The 15,416-nt window shown below is 37.0% G+C and overlaps 1 protein-coding gene across 1 annotated transcript; it reads right to left on the bottom strand.

Annotated features, from left to right (window-relative positions):
• Positions 1-1,866: 1,866 nt before the first annotated feature.
• LOC141297363 (cone cGMP-specific 3',5'-cyclic phosphodiesterase subunit alpha'-like) lies at positions 1,867-14,969 on the bottom strand. The gene is made up of 22 exons (XM_073827779.1): positions 14,373-14,969; positions 10,177-10,329; positions 9,336-9,425; positions 9,119-9,259; positions 8,961-9,035; positions 8,814-8,878; positions 6,427-6,493; positions 5,667-5,714; positions 5,341-5,490; positions 5,114-5,257; positions 4,969-5,034; positions 4,739-4,885; positions 4,546-4,653; positions 4,357-4,466; positions 4,191-4,278; positions 4,010-4,110; positions 3,606-3,713; positions 3,467-3,530; positions 3,314-3,388; positions 3,143-3,226; positions 2,792-2,945; positions 1,867-2,528 (listed from the first exon to the last, which is right to left on the bottom strand). The coding sequence occupies exons 1-22, from the start codon at positions 14,838-14,840 to the stop codon at positions 2,464-2,466; spliced, it is 2,571 nt and encodes an 856-aa protein (XP_073683880.1). The 5' UTR covers positions 14,841-14,969; the 3' UTR covers positions 1,867-2,463.
• Positions 14,970-15,416: the final 447 nt, after the last annotated feature.

Here is a 15,416-nt window from a genome sequence, read left to right as displayed (position 1 = left end):
AACCCATAGAAACCTAACTAGCTACTGAGTTTACTGTCAGACACTATCAATGTTTGTATCATCTGACTCATTAAATATTGTCAGTGTTAAAATGAACAGACTTTCTATTTTACACCCCTCAGGTCAGCCTCTCAGGGCAAACCCATTTGGTGACCTGTCCTAGGCCTTGGCTTAGCCAACAGTGGCTGCTAGCCAATCAATGTGAAGAATCAGTCAGAAAGCTTTTTGTTCACTATTGATCCATTAATCAGTGTATGTAATATGTGAAAGCTCCCATGTGAGAGCATTTATAATGCATTTCTGCTTCCACAAAACATGACGAATTGTAGTTGAGGTAGTATAAAAGTTAAACATGAAGCCTTCGGCCCTTCATTGAAAGATACATAGATAGAGAAGTCGTTTGTCTCGGCTGTCAGCCAATTACCTGAGCCTCTTTAGCTGGGGATGATCCAGGTTTATTAGGTAATCCGCTGCATGATAGAAAAGTCAGGAGAGGTTCCTGACATGCCCTTTACGCAACCGTGCGGTCACAAAGACCTCAAGCTAGTAGCGGATATAGACAAAGACTAAGTGAGACTCTAAGTTCAGAATAATGTGTTTATTTGTTCACATGACATAATTTACAGGATATGTGCGGTAGTATTCAGTAAATAAGATGATCAGATATCAGTCTCACACTCACACAGTAGATATTGTTATAGACAAGCCTAACAAAATGCACAAACCATCAACCTGAGATGAGATTTACTCACTGCTGGCCTTTTTGATCTGGATTTAGAGGGTTTGACATTTAAGTGTAGTCACTAGCTCCAGTGAAGTTATTAAGACTTCCACAGCCCCTGTTATTGGATTAAAGGCCTTCAATGTTTTTTCTACCAAGCGGATATTGCATAAGATTGAATTTTTTTTTCAATGCATTTACTACACCTCTCCATAGCTTTGTATTGTTTTCATAAAGCAGAGTGACCTGATATCAGGTGATCAGCGGTTCATTCACTAGCTCAAATGTTACCACAGTCATCAAATTCTCCAAAAGTCAGAAAAGAGACTTTGACCTTACGATTTGGGTTTGTGCTTTCTGCCAGAGGAGATATCTAGAGGCTTGAGTAGCTTGCTTTAAATAAGCATGGCATTTAAAGATTAAAACTGAGTGAATCTCAGGAGCTGCTCCCCCATCAAACTCACTTCAAATCTCCTTATAGGTTTACATGTTTAAATACTGACCGTTCCCTTTTGCCTTTAATAGCATACAGTGTACTTTCTTTAAATATTTCATGTACACCTCGTTTATAGAATACCACTTGAAAATAGTTTAAACATTTGGTATAAACAAACACCTCTATGTTATCAATTGATATTCTATGTAATACGCTCAATGTTATATTTTCAATAATACATTAAGGTTGAAAACTATGTGGTTAAAAGAACAAACATCAAAATTCTGGTCATAAATGTTCTCCACAGCACCACATATTCCACTGACGCAGAATTAGCCGTATCACATCAAAAAAGTAGAAAAGACGTCCTGTATCGTATCCATCCAAATACAACTGCGACAATGCAAAGCCAACTTTCCTTTGAACAACTCGTAGTCAGTGTGCAACACTTGTAGCATGAGATCTTTGTACATTTTACAAAGCACTCAGCTAATAAACAATCAGCTTCTAAAAGCTTATTCAAGTGAGTTGGTCCTTCAACCCTAAAAAAAATAACTGATATGTATTAAAATATGCTTTTCAGTCATTTGAAAGTAAAGTGTGTAATTTAAAGTGATGTTCAAATTCTTTCACCCCAATTTAATATCCAAAGAAATCAATAAGAAAGCCATTTGTTAGTTGATTTCACACAAAAAAGCTGTTAAAAACATTAAACAGCCCAACCAATGGTGTTTATTTGGGGGTGGGGCTACTTGTTTGTTTGACCAATTACAGATGAGGGGTGTGTTGATGAAAACAGCATTTTTGCAATTCCCATTAGGTGAAGAAATTACACACTTCATTCTTAATTGTGATTCAGTGCATTCATCAAAAGAATAAATATCAAATTGGTTTAGAGAGAAGCTAAACAACTTGATTCTGCAATTAAGCTATTTTGAGACATTCTTAATGTTTCTGTTGTTTAAATGACATTAAACATCGGTAAAGAGTAGTTTTTTGTCCACCGCTGTGTAGTAGATGCATATGCAGTATTTCCTTCAGCGTAGTTAGTTGTTAAAAGATGAAATCAATGATTAAGCTTGAAATTGTCTATATGGTGCTCTAGGCTGGCACCCCATCAGAAAAGATCTGACAGGTACAGTTCATCCATTTCTGGCGAATGCCTACGTGTTCGCTTGAAGAACGTATTTCCGAGGAAATGAGACAGAAAGCTGGTGAAAATGTAGTGATCCTAGGAGCACGTTTCACCTCCATCTACAGGCTGGCCCAGACTTCTCTGTGGCTCTGAATTTCTGTCAGATGATGTTTAAAATATGGTGCAGGTTTTGGACTTTCCTCCCTCTCCTCCTCCACCTCCTTCCTCACCAGCGGCTTCAGTGAAGAAAAAAACATAGAAAAGAGTAAATCAAGTTACTGCAAAGTAATTACATTCCCCAAGGCTATGAGGTTAGATTAGCACAGGATATCCAATAAAAACTCACTGGGGTAGAACCCTTTTTAAGGGTATGAATAAGTACCATTTGGCCACTATTATGCACCCTATAGGGGTAGGGGTGGAAACGGTCTCCTTTTTCTCAATCCCTTGCCATTTTCTATCCCTGTCCACAAATGAAGGGCTAATGGGTCCGACATACCTTTCTTGGCCTGCTCCTCTTCTAGTCGTTTTTTTTCATTCTCTATAGCGTCTACTTTTGCTTGGTAAATATCAGCCAGTTCCTTCCAGTGGACTCTGTTGTTATTCAGGCCATCAAACATAGGAGTGATCTCTTTGTGGAACCTTGAAAATTCCTGTACGAGAACAGAGGCTTGTTATTGCAAGCATTCACAAGCCCACCAGTAACTGCCGATCTATCATTCCCTGTCAGGACATTTTAACAAAGCTGTGGTGACATTCCAAGAGAGGCCCTTATGGATTCCCTATTTTCTGCTAACAGATGTCTGGATTATGCAAAATTGATTCCAGCTTGAAAGTTGGGTGGATTTACCTTGTACACAAAAGAGCACACAAAGTCGATGAAACCACACTGCATCTTCGGAAGTTCATCCGCCTTGTTTCTGTCCATCATGGGCTGAGAAAAGATTCAAAGGATATGCAATCATATTTTCATTCAATTGAATGCAACTTTTCTTGTTGAAATTGATCTTCACAAACTCACAATGGGTTGTTGGTCTAGCACAGTCCTCTCCAGGTCTCCCTGCTCCCAGAATTCAGCTGCCACCATAAGAGCCACCTTTAGAAAAGAGCATTTTTAGTTGACAATAACCAATGCTGGATAATCCTAGCAGTGAAGAACCCAAGTTGCACCTACTTTGCTCTGGACCTCCCAAGGCTTGGTAATGGCAGACAAGTCACATCCAGTCATCATCATTGCCCTGTTTGGAATCAAACACATGTCTTCAAACTCTCAATTCAGTAGGTTCTCAAGAGAACTAAGAAGTGATGCTTACATAATGATTTCCTTTCTAATGGGATTGTTGGCTACATAGGCAATTGCTTCCTTCTCATCAGTCATTGGTTCGGTGGCATCAACGATCTTCTGGAACATGGTTCTTTTTCTGGGTGGGGAAGAAAATGGGACCATCATCAGTACAATATGTTTAAGCGTGTCTCTACACTCTTAAAAATAAAGGTTCTTTATTGGCATCGATGGTTCCATGGAACCTTTCAAATGCAGAAAAGGTTCTTTAGATTTTTTTAATGTTCTTCAAAATGGTTCTTTTAAGGACTGTTCACTGAAAGGTTCTTTGGGCAACCAAAAATGGTTCTTCTATGGCATCACTGCAAAAACAACCCTTTGGAGACTTTATTTTTAAGAGTGTAGCATGAACATGAACATTGAGCATGAACTTACTTGAAATACAAGGCCAGGTCAGTCGCAATGATGCAGACATCGTGCAAGTGTTGGACCGTCTCAAACTGGCGTTTCTGCAGACTTTGGAAAATGTTAACGCTCTGTAAAAGAAGAGCCAAAAAATGTAAGTTATCACCTGGTTATCACTGCTCAACACTTTGTGCTTTGCAACACAACAAACCTCTTCCGCCATCAGCGTCTTGCTGTAATCAAGATGGTGCCTTTCCAAAATAGAGGAGCCATGGAGCTTGGCCAGTGGTGATGCGCTCCTGCATTGGAAATGGATTGTAAGTAAAATGTCTTTTGTGTCTTATATTAGTAGTATAAAAATATATATGCTAAATTACTTTGTCTGGTAGAGGTTGTTGGTACCCCTGTGGTCAATATCGTGACAGAATGCAGCTGCTACCATCGCAAAGGCATCAAGGTCTGAGTAGTATTTTCTCAGCCTTCCAGTCTTTTGGAAAAGCAATCGATATTCAGTATTACAACCTCTTTAATAATAAATAACATAATGTGTGGATTGAAAAACTCACTTGCAGAAGACAGAACATGGTCTGGCCCACGTTAAACCCATGCCTCCAGTTATGGTAGGTAATATCTCTGTAGCCTTTCCGTACGGTGTACATCCATCTTGTCAGGACCTGGAGCAATTGTAGACAGAGTTAAAATCCTTAAAAATGTCATCCCAAAACTGAAGGAACATGGATTCCAAAAACCCAGTCTCACCTCTGCTGGCACTTTGAATTTCTCTACCACTCCGAGTTCAAAGAAACAGCGAATGCCACACTTGATAAGGTCAACCTCAGAAAGAGGAAAGTCGCTAAAACTAAATAATAGCAGATCGACATCTTTGGCTTCTGGAATGGTGGTTCTCTGTGTGTTGATACATTTAAAAATGTTAAACCTGTAAGATCAATAATATGTTCACTATGGATCAGAGTATAAAAAAGTCATACCAAGAGTTTGTACATTTCTTTCTGATCGCAGTCCTCTGGGTTCATGTCAAACTTCTCCTTTGTGTTCTAACGAGACGAAAAATAATATAATGAAACATAATAAAGACTGCAGTTTCCTAAAGCATAAGCTTGGATGATGCCTGACCAGAATCTCTAGGACTTGATCTGGGGTGGCTTTGGTCTGGTACAGGACCATTTCCGCTGCAATCTCTCTTCTCCACTCTGTCCGATTCAGTTTGTCATATGTGTCACAATTCAGTACTGACCATCCTAGGAACTGTGTTAGGGCCTGAAGCAAAGACAGAAAACACTTTACTGTTGCAGCACAAGATGAAATGGAGCCAAAAGGATGGTGAGCATTTAACATCTCACTTCAGTAATTTGTTCGTCCTGCTCTTCGAACGGCTTGCCATCTTTGCGATTGAAGAAAGTGGCAACGCCTACAATTTCTTCTTTCTTGTTGACAATGGGAAGAGACAGGACGTTTTTGATGACAAAACCCGACTCGTCCACAGCTTCTTTCTGAAAGGAAAAGCAATTAAAAAGGGTGATGATAATTCAAAATTATGACTAAACTGAAGTGTTTTCTAGCTTTGTTTGAATCTGTTTTGAAGGTTACAGGTTTGTGTCTATTTCAGGTACAGATCAGGAACAGTGTGAGCTCTGAGAAGGATTTATCCTGGATTGGCTTACAGTACCTGGAATGTGAAGTACTCATCAGCGGCGACGTTCATCATGTTACAAATCTGCAGGAAGAAAAATAAAACAAGATTTCCCCCCGTCAGCATAATCAGTAATACAGCAAGCTCGTGTAACATGGGTTAAGTAATTATTTAACCTTATTACACGGCTCTTTGGAATGCTTGATTCTGATTGGTCAGTTGAGACATTTGCAGGTTCGTTCTTTTCAAATAATCACCGCTCCAAAGTAATAACGCATAGCCGGTACTACTTGTATGTTTAAAATCCCTCCGTGCCAACAAAGATTACCGTTTGGCACCATCTTGTGACAAACACTGGACAACCACAATTAACAATGGAAAATTTCGACATTAATCTATTTAAATTGTCTTACTAACGTACATAGTTTGAATGTTAGTCACGTGGTACTATATCGTTTCGCGGAAGGATAAAAATGCTAATTTAAAACAAATATGCCAATAAAAGATTTCAAATTCATATTCATGTCCAGTTTTTTTCCTTATGTGGCAAGTAGCCGTGTAATAAGCGGGATAATGTACAGGCAGCCTGTAGTTATCGCGAAATAAGCCCCTTCAGTGTGATACAGTCCTGATCACACTGTCGGGGCTTATTTCTGCGATAACTACCGGCTGCCTGTACATTATCCCTTACTGAGACAATTTTAGGTTCAGTGTTTGTTCAGGGGCACTGGTGAAACCTTCACTATAACTTTACTATTCCATAGTATTGGATTTTAAGAAAATATTTCAGACTTACAAAGCCATTTTCAGCCACGTAGGTTGGGAGGCCACTAACAAGTGCCCAATGGTCTACAGGAGGGGTCCTGAAAGCAGAAACATTAAAATAAGAAAGACTGGAGTGCTAGTATGCTATATGGGCAAAAGTATTTGAACACCCTACTTTAATACACCATACTACTTTAATTTCGCCAGCCACTTTTAGGTACACTTTTTCAACTGCTCATTGATGCAAATACCTAATCAGCCAATCACATGGCAGCAACTCAGTGCATTTTTGCCTGTAGACATAGTCAAGACAATACACTGAGGTTCAAAGCAACAATCAGAATCAGGAAGAGAGATGATTTAAGTGGCAGATGGGCTAATCTCGGTATTTCAGAAACTGCTGATCGACTGGTATTGTCATGCACAATCTTACAGAGAATGGTCCAAAAGTGAGAAAATATTCAGTGGGCGGCAGTTCTGTGGGCAAGAAGGTTGCCTGGTCTGGTGAGTCTTGGAGAAGCTAGGGCCAGAATTTGGCTCAAACAACATAAAAGCATGGATCTATCCTGCCTTGTATCAACAGCTCAGGCTGGTAGTGGTGGTGCATGATTTGGGGATATTGTGGTGGTGCAATGATTTGGGGATATTTTCTTCACACATTTTGGGACTTTAGTGCCAAGTGAGACTTTTTTAAATGTCACAGCCTACTTGAGTATTGTTGCTGACCATATCCACTCCTTTATGAGCACAATGAACCCATCAGGTAAAAGCCACTTTCAGAAGGAGAACATGCCACGTCACAAAGTGCAAATCATCTCAAACTGGTTTCTTGAACGACACCGAGTCCACAGTCACCAGATCTCAATTCTATAGAGCACCTTTGAGACAAATCTACATCAGCTGCATGGGCCTGTTGTGTCAATATAGACCAAAATCTCTGAGAAGTGTTTCCTGCACCTTGTTGAATCTATGCCATAAAGAATCAATCCAGTTCTGAAGGTAAAATGGGGTCCAACCCAGAAGTAGCCAGGTGTCTAGTGAGTGTATATGTCTGCTAGGAATTTCACTTTAAAACTATGGACATTAATAGGGAGTTGGTCTTTTCAAAAAGTTTCCAGTAGACCACCATTTTGGGTTCCCCAAAGAACCTTTCAGTGAGCAGTTCCTAGTTTGGATTTTTTTTTAAAATCTAAAGAACCTTCTGGCACTATAAAGAAATATTTGTTCAATTGAAAAGGTTAGAGGAACCATAGATGCCATAAAAGAACATTAATTTTTAAGACTGAAAGGGGTTCATTTGGGTTCAAGTCTGGTGTTTTAGCAGATATTACTGGAATAGGTTAATCTATTAGAAAATGGTGTCTAAATATTTTTCCCATGTAGTGTATTGTATATGGTAGAATACGACTTATGACATTTGAGTATTTATAATATGTGACCCTGGACCACAAAACCAGTCTTAAAGGAACACTCCACTTTTTTTGGAAATAGGCTCATTCTCCAACTCCCCCCGGGTTAATAAGTTGAGTTTTACCGTTTTGAAATCCATTCAGCCGTTCTCCTGTTCTGGCGATATCACTTTTAGCATAGCTTAGCATAGATCATTGAATCCTGTTAGACCAATAGCATCGCGTTCAAAAATGACCAACGAGTTTCGATATTTGTCCTATTTAAAACTTGACTCTTCTGTAGTTGTATCGTGTACTAAGATCGCCGGAAAATGTAAAGCTGCGATTTTCTAGGCCGATAAGATTAGGAACTACACTGCCATTCCGGCGTAATAGTCAAGGAAGTTTGCTGCTGTAACTTGGCCGAAGCAGGCGTAGTAATATCACACAGCACATGTGCATGTGCAGCTTTACATTTTCCGCTGGTCTTAGTACACGATACAACTACAGAAGAGTCAAGTTTTAAATAGGACAAATATTGAAACTCGTTGGTCATTTTTGAACGCGATGCTATTGGTCTCATAGGATTCAATGATCTATGCTAAGCTATGCTAAAAGTGATATCGCCAAAATAGGAAAACGGCTGAACGGATTTCAAAACGGTAAAAGTCAATTTATTAACTCCGGGGGAGTTGGAGAATGAGCCTATTTCCAAAAAAAGTGGAGTGTTCCTTTAAGTAACACAGGTATATTTGTAGCAATAGCCAAAAATACATTGCATGGGTCAAAATTACTGATGCCAAAAATCATTAGGATATCAAGTTAAGATCATGTTCCATGAAAATATTTAGCAAATTTCCTACCGTAAATATATCAAAACTTAATTTTTGATTAGTAATATGCATTGGTAAGAACTCTCAGATTCCAGTTGATGTATACATGTCAGTTTCAAAAAAATGACCCTGGTTTTGTGATCCAGGGTTACATATAAGCAAAGAACATGTTTTTACGTATAAAAAAATATGCTTACGGAATGACTTTGATCTCTTCTTTTGCTTCTAAGAGATAATCAATGATCTTGTAGAAGACGATTTCCTGTCAGAAGAAATAAGAAATTATAATAATAGTAACAGACTGCAGTACTGACATGTTTACCGAAGAGAAACAAATCTGTTACCCTGCCGTCAGGTGTTTTCGGGCCTTTGTACGGCTCCACGTCTCCCAATTTAACCGGCCACTCATCATAGAACTCCTAAACAATCAAAGCAACGTTTAGTGTTTTTATGAACCGCTTATCAATGAGCAAATGCAGGCCAGTCACCATATCCCACAAACCTTTTCTTTGGTCATGTCCAGAAGACCGACAGAGTACCTCTCGCACTGGAGGTAGGTTCTGACGGTGTACAGGGCCTTGTGAAACTGTCGCTCAATGTCCGTCAACTCTTCAAACACTTTGCTCGCAGACCATAGAAGAACCTGAGGCAGCGGTTTACAGTCAGAATCAAGTTTCAAATCAAAGTAAAACATTAAAAGTTGTAGTCCGTAGCATTACCTGGCTTCTTCTAGTTTCCACGTTGTACATGTATGTAGTGTAATGCTGTAGTGCAATGACTGTGGCAAAAGTGATGTACTTGGAGAAGAGCTGAAAAACATTTGTAAAACATTTACTTAGTATTAAAAAAATGTCATATCCCTTATGAAAATTAACCATGGTTTTATTAGAGTAAAATTGCAGTAACAATGTTTTTTGGCATAGTGACTACCATTTGTGTAAATGCTATGTTAAAACTATGGCTAATTTGTAGTTACCATGGTTTAACTATAGTAACCATGGTTTATTGGTTTTATTTGTAGTAAAACCATGATTAATTTTCATAAGGGATCTGTGCTTATCCAACTTTTTCTTTAATGTAACTGTACAAAACTCGTTTTGTTGCTTGATTTTGCAAAATGGTGTGTCTTACCATATTTGTTTAATGTATTATCTTAATTATGAACACGCTGATTTGTAATGCAAAGAGTTTTACTGTTTACTGCATGTTGTTATTCTTCTCATTATTTCCCTAAAGCTGCTAATCGTGAACCGGAAGCCTCACCCATAAGCTTACTTCCAGGTTAAAGGTCTGTTCACCCCAAGAATAACAATAAAGATAACTGTAACTTTAACTATATTAGCATCCCCACCAAAGCTCCGTAATGTTTTGTTTATGATAAGTTTTAGCGCCTGCTGCTTTAAATGCTGGTCCTCTTTGAAGTTGGGTGAATTCTAAGTGGCTGTCAATGGTCTAATCGTTAATCAGATTTAAAAAAAAAACTCTGAAAGCAACAGTAAATAATTCAACACAAATCTGAGGTCAGTATCACATAACACATGTCATATTTCAAATACTCACGTCTTCATCTGCTTTGGAGAATTCATTTCCTCCAACTTTGTTTATTGCCATGACCACACCGAGTGGGTCTTTCCCGTTCATGAGGGGGGCAGCCAGCATGTTTTTAGTGGTGTATCCTGTCTGCTTGTCCACAAAGTCACTGAATTTGGGATTCTGAGAAACAAATACATGCGTTAATGTTCGATACAGCTGTTTCATGATAAAGTGGTATAACAAAAAATAGGATGCATATTTCGAGTTTATTGTTTGATTTAAGTTTAATGTTTTTTAATATCATAATGAACTAGCTGCATCGGCTCTTTAAATGCTTATATGACGAAATACACTGTGAAAGGTTTTCACCAGTTTCAACTTAAAAACCTAAGTTTAGCAGCTGCCTTAAGTTTTTAAGTTAAATCAACTTAGGTCATTTAAACTCACAAGTTAAATCAACTCATTTTTATTGTAATAAGTTAAAATGACTTGTAGTTTTAAGCTGATTTAACTTAACTTAAGTCAGCTGCTAAACTTAGGTTTTTAAGTTGAATCTGGTCAAAACTTTTTACAGTGTAGTTATAATGTATGCACATCAATCAAAATTGTAAAAATAAATATCTTCATATTATTAATATATATTTTCAAACTTCAATGCGTTGATGCTTTGCTAAGTACAAACATTTTTGAAAATCTATATTAAGAACTGTTATTACATTTTTAATCATGAACTTTAAAGCAGTCTACACTGTAAAAAGTGTTTACCAATTTCAAGTTCAGCAGCTGCCTTAAAAATTTAAGTTAAATCAACTTAAAACTACTATTCATATCAACTCACAATAAAATTAGTTAAAATGACTTGTACTTTTAAGTTGATTTAACTTATGAGTTACAATGACTCGTACTTTAAAATTGATTTAAATTACAATTTTAATGCAGCTGCTAAACTTAAATTAAGTTTAGTGTATGAAAAATAACCATGGTTTTGCAACTTTTGCTACAAAAAAAGGTTACTGTAGTTAAACCACTACTGTGGTAACCACAAATTAAACACGGTATTTATAGTATATTTGTAGTAAAACTGTGGAAATGGTTATCAATACACCAAAGAAACATGGTTACTGCACTTTTACTATAATAAAACCATGGTTAATTTTTGTAAGGGTTAAGAGCTGCAGCCATGATTAGAATTATTTGATATGGCATTTGGATTTGTTCTCTTGTCACTGAGACTAGTTCTACCTAAATTTACACTTCTGTGTTACCTAATAAAGGTTAATAGATTTAACCCTGTCTCAGACACTTAAGCTGAGGTTGCACTGGTGTGCCATGATTAAACACCACGCTGGTATTTATAGCATGAATGAATGTACCTTTAATTATTATTATTATTATTTTTAGAGAGTGTATGAGTATGCTAGATGATGGCAAATAAGTATTATGTTCCAATATATATAAAATATATACTAAAATGTATTTTAAATAGATTTATTTCATGTTAAGTGTACTAAAAATTCATTTACATTTTTTGTAATTTCACTAAATTGGTACAACTGATTTTGTACTTACTGCACTTTAATTTTGCAGAAGTAGTGCTGAAGTCCAACTAAAAATATACTTAAGTATTTTTGATTTTTGCCATTTAAAGCCCGATATTTTTTTAAGATCATACAATCCTCATCAATAGTGACATTAAAACTTATTTTAGGCTTAATATTAATAAATGTGCATTGTGCACAAGCAGTGCTCTAAATAAAGTTTACTTACAATTTTTATGAGTATTTATATCAGTCTTGAGCGATATGTCAGTAAATATGTTAATAGGCTTGAACTAATACTTAGACTAAGTATATAATAAAATGCATTTTAAATCTATTACTTTTTTACCAGGAGAGTTTTTTTAGCAGCGTAATCAAGTCAAGTTATTGAAGTATAAGCAAAACTTTTGTATTTGACATTTTCTTGTAGATTTAATATATAAAACATAAACTTCACTTTCACTCTGCAGTTTTACTGCAGGCTTATATAGAAAGCATTTCAAAAGAAATGCCCACATTTAGATTTTCTTTTCATAAATAACCATTCTTAATCACGAATCAACAAGTGCTGATGTAGGCTTTGTTGTTAAACATTTGACTTGAATATTTGAGTCATTTGTTGCTAAATAATATCAAGATGCAGCAGGCTGCCAGAAGCCAAGAAAATAAGCTGCTTTTCCGCAGGGGGTTGATGACCTCCATGACAACAGGACAGAAAAAAGTTTAATCCTTTGTCAAACTAATAGTCGACTTTCAGGTAACAGACCCACCTGATAAGCCTAGGAAGATGTTTTGCTTGCAATTTATGTGTGTAAAGTGTATTAGAGTACTATAAAAAGCAAAAACACAGCTCTCTCTTGACCTAAAAAGGACTTTCACTTCTGTAACCTAATGTAGTTTGGTTGATTCAGTCATACTATTATTATAACTTTTTTGAGCAAAACAATAACCGTCATTTTAGAGGTTTTAGAGGTTAGCTAACAAGAATGATCTGCATAGGCTGTCATCTATTAGGAAAATAAAAACAGTTTAACCCTTTAACTGTCACTCCCTATTTTGAACAAAGATGTGAAAATGCACTATCCAAAGTTTTTTTTTTATATATATATGTGGTAGATGTGACCAGCAAAAGGGAAAAAAAATCACAGAGGCAGCGGACTACTGCAAATGCTTAAGGATTTATTTTCTCCATGTACGATTACAACGAAATCTTACTAACATTACTCAGAGAAAATGAATCAAAAATATAAAGAAAAATTACAAATAACAAAACTTTACAATAAACTGGGCCACTGTATTTGCCTCTTAAAATACAGAGGTCTAAGAACCACAGGACCTGCTCTCACAAAGAACAACACATTCACTACAGAGATAGCCAACAAACTTATATATTGGTGACCAGCACCAATTAACAACATAAAGGGGAAACACATACACATAATGGCCATTAAACTACTAAACAAATGTGAAAACATCAAATATACACAAACAAATAACACTTCAAATAACATATAACAATAATAATTTTACTTCCTAATTTTACTTCTTATAAGTACACATAAAATAAGAGAAACGGTCCTTGGAGTCCCCCTCAGCAGAAACTTGAATAGTTGTGGCCGAATCATTGGATGGAACTGTATATATACGTCCGAAGTTTCCGGTCGAACCCCTTTTGGCGGTACACCAACTTGCGAGACTCGGGCATACCAAACAAACAAAGAAATGGTAAGATTAAATAAACTACTCGTTAAAGAGTGTGCGCACTTAACTCCAAACGAAAGTTTAAATAAAGTTTATGAAACCAAAATAATGTTATTGTGTGTTCTTTACTGTAACCAAATTTAATTAAATGCATAAACAAACAAACCTGACCGAGCCTCTGCAGACATCCATGACAATATATAAGTAATGAACGAAAAACATTTTGTAATATGATTTTCGTGAACAATTTCCATGGTAATGCAATGTCTGATTGTAAACATTTTAAATGTTTTCAAAGGATGAATTTTGAAATGTTAAGTTTTCAAGTGATATATAATTTCGTATTATTTCTGTGTGATAGGGAAAAAGGCAATGAAGAAAGTCTTTTTGTTAAAAAGGTCTGAACCGCTGTTATAATGTAGATTCTTGAGGTGCTCTCTTGTCATAAATTAATCTATTACTTTTCCGACATAATTTGTAACACAATACAGTGGTAAAATATCTATTTCGGAGTCTTAGGACTTCCCAACGATATATAGTTTGGCATGATTAGATTAGGATTTATTTGTAATATGGTGAAGTAAACTTATACGTATACGGGACAGTGACAGTTTTTTATAATTTTTTTGCAATTCTGCACACAATTTACCCTGCAGACAAAAATGGAACTAGGGGTTTGTATGCAGAACAAAGATGTTTTTGCATAATAGTACAGTAATCATAGAATTTTTTTTGCTCACTTAAAAATGTGAAAAACTGATCTCAATCCATAAAGCAGCCGAATGCGTTAAAACTCTATAAATTACTTCCAATATATATACTGATTAACCCCTTTAACTTTAAAGTGTAGAAATTAAAAGAGTAGCCTTTCAGTGTATGCTGCTTGAATTTATTTTGTTTGCATTTGACACATTTTGTAGAGAAAATAAACAACTAGGGGGAGCTATAAGAGCTATAAATACCACCTTTACTTGTTTTACTCACCTGTTTGACATCCGGAACATTAACTGATTTTTTGCTGGTCACTATTTGGCCAACTATGCCCATGTCAGTAGGGAACACAATTTCAGTTTGAGGGTCGACCACATTCGCTTCGTATTTGGAGGTAGGGGTGACATCAAAAAGACACGTAGCGAGCTCGGGGGTGCCGTTTCTCGCTCTGGCTATGAAATAGCTGCAGCGGTCAGCGTTCACCAGCAAACATATCCTCTGCAAGACCTTGTGCATGGCCTTTTCCATAATAGGCTGCGAATGCATTTCTTTGATCATGTCGAAGATGATGTTGGCCTCCTGGATTTGGCTGACATCCTTGAACGAGGCCGGATCCTTGATGTCGAGGTTCTCGGCGAAAGCGGCGGCGATGGCCTCGCATCGGATCTTCTTGTCGAAATACTCTTTGGCGAACTGAGGGTTATTCTCCAAGTACTTTTCCACACTATCCTTGTCTGCCATTTTGAAAGTGTGCTTCTTCTGCTCGCCCTCTCACAGATTCATTACTTGTGGGGTGTCAGGATGAAAAGTGAAGCTTCTCAGTGATAGCCTCCTTCAGATAGGTGCATACTCCTGTGCTGGTCTCCTCCGACAGGCTGCCAGAGAATAGTGGCTTACAGGCTGAAGGGATCAAAGTGGCTGCTAATTAAAGTGACGTCATGACATTAAACCTTAAGCTTTCTTAACCTGCAAATCCCCACCCTGATCATTTCATGTCAGACAATCCAGTCAGAGTCAAACGGCCCTGTTTTCTCCTGAGGAGAAAGTGTCGACATATGACATAATATTTGTCACATAGGTTTATTGATTAGACTGGTGTTTGTAATCTAATACATCAGTGCTTATGGGTTCACTGGGCCCAGTATGCGCATAGGGACAGATTTTGCATGGGACACATGAGACTACAAATGAAATCAAGTATAGTTCACCAGAATTCAACAGGTCAAATATATGATCATGCCAAAACTTTGCAAATGGTTATATTCAAACTTTTTTTGAATTTGTGAGCCTGGACCACAAAACCAGTCAATTTTTTTA

The sequence above is a fragment of the Garra rufa genome, chromosome 22 (genome assembly GCF_049309525.1).
Source record: "Garra rufa chromosome 22, GarRuf1.0, whole genome shotgun sequence".
Lineage (NCBI taxonomy): Eukaryota > Metazoa > Chordata > Actinopteri > Cypriniformes > Cyprinidae > Garra > Garra rufa.
This window is presented reverse-complemented; position numbering and strand designations above follow the sequence as displayed.

Excerpts from the sequence above, each read along its gene's own strand:
- LOC141297363 (XM_073827779.1), bottom strand. The coding sequence starts at position 14,840 with ATGGCAGACAAGGATAGTGTGGAAAAGTACTTGGAGAATAACCCTCAG. Across the intron at positions 8,879-8,960 it reads CGAAAACACCTGACGGCAGG|GAAATCGTCTTCTACAAGAT; the intron begins GTAACAGATTTG and ends TTCTTCTGACAG. Across the intron at positions 2,946-3,142 it reads TGTGCTCTTTTGTGTACAAG|GAATTTTCAAGGTTCCACAA; the intron begins GTAAATCCACCC and ends GTTCTCGTACAG.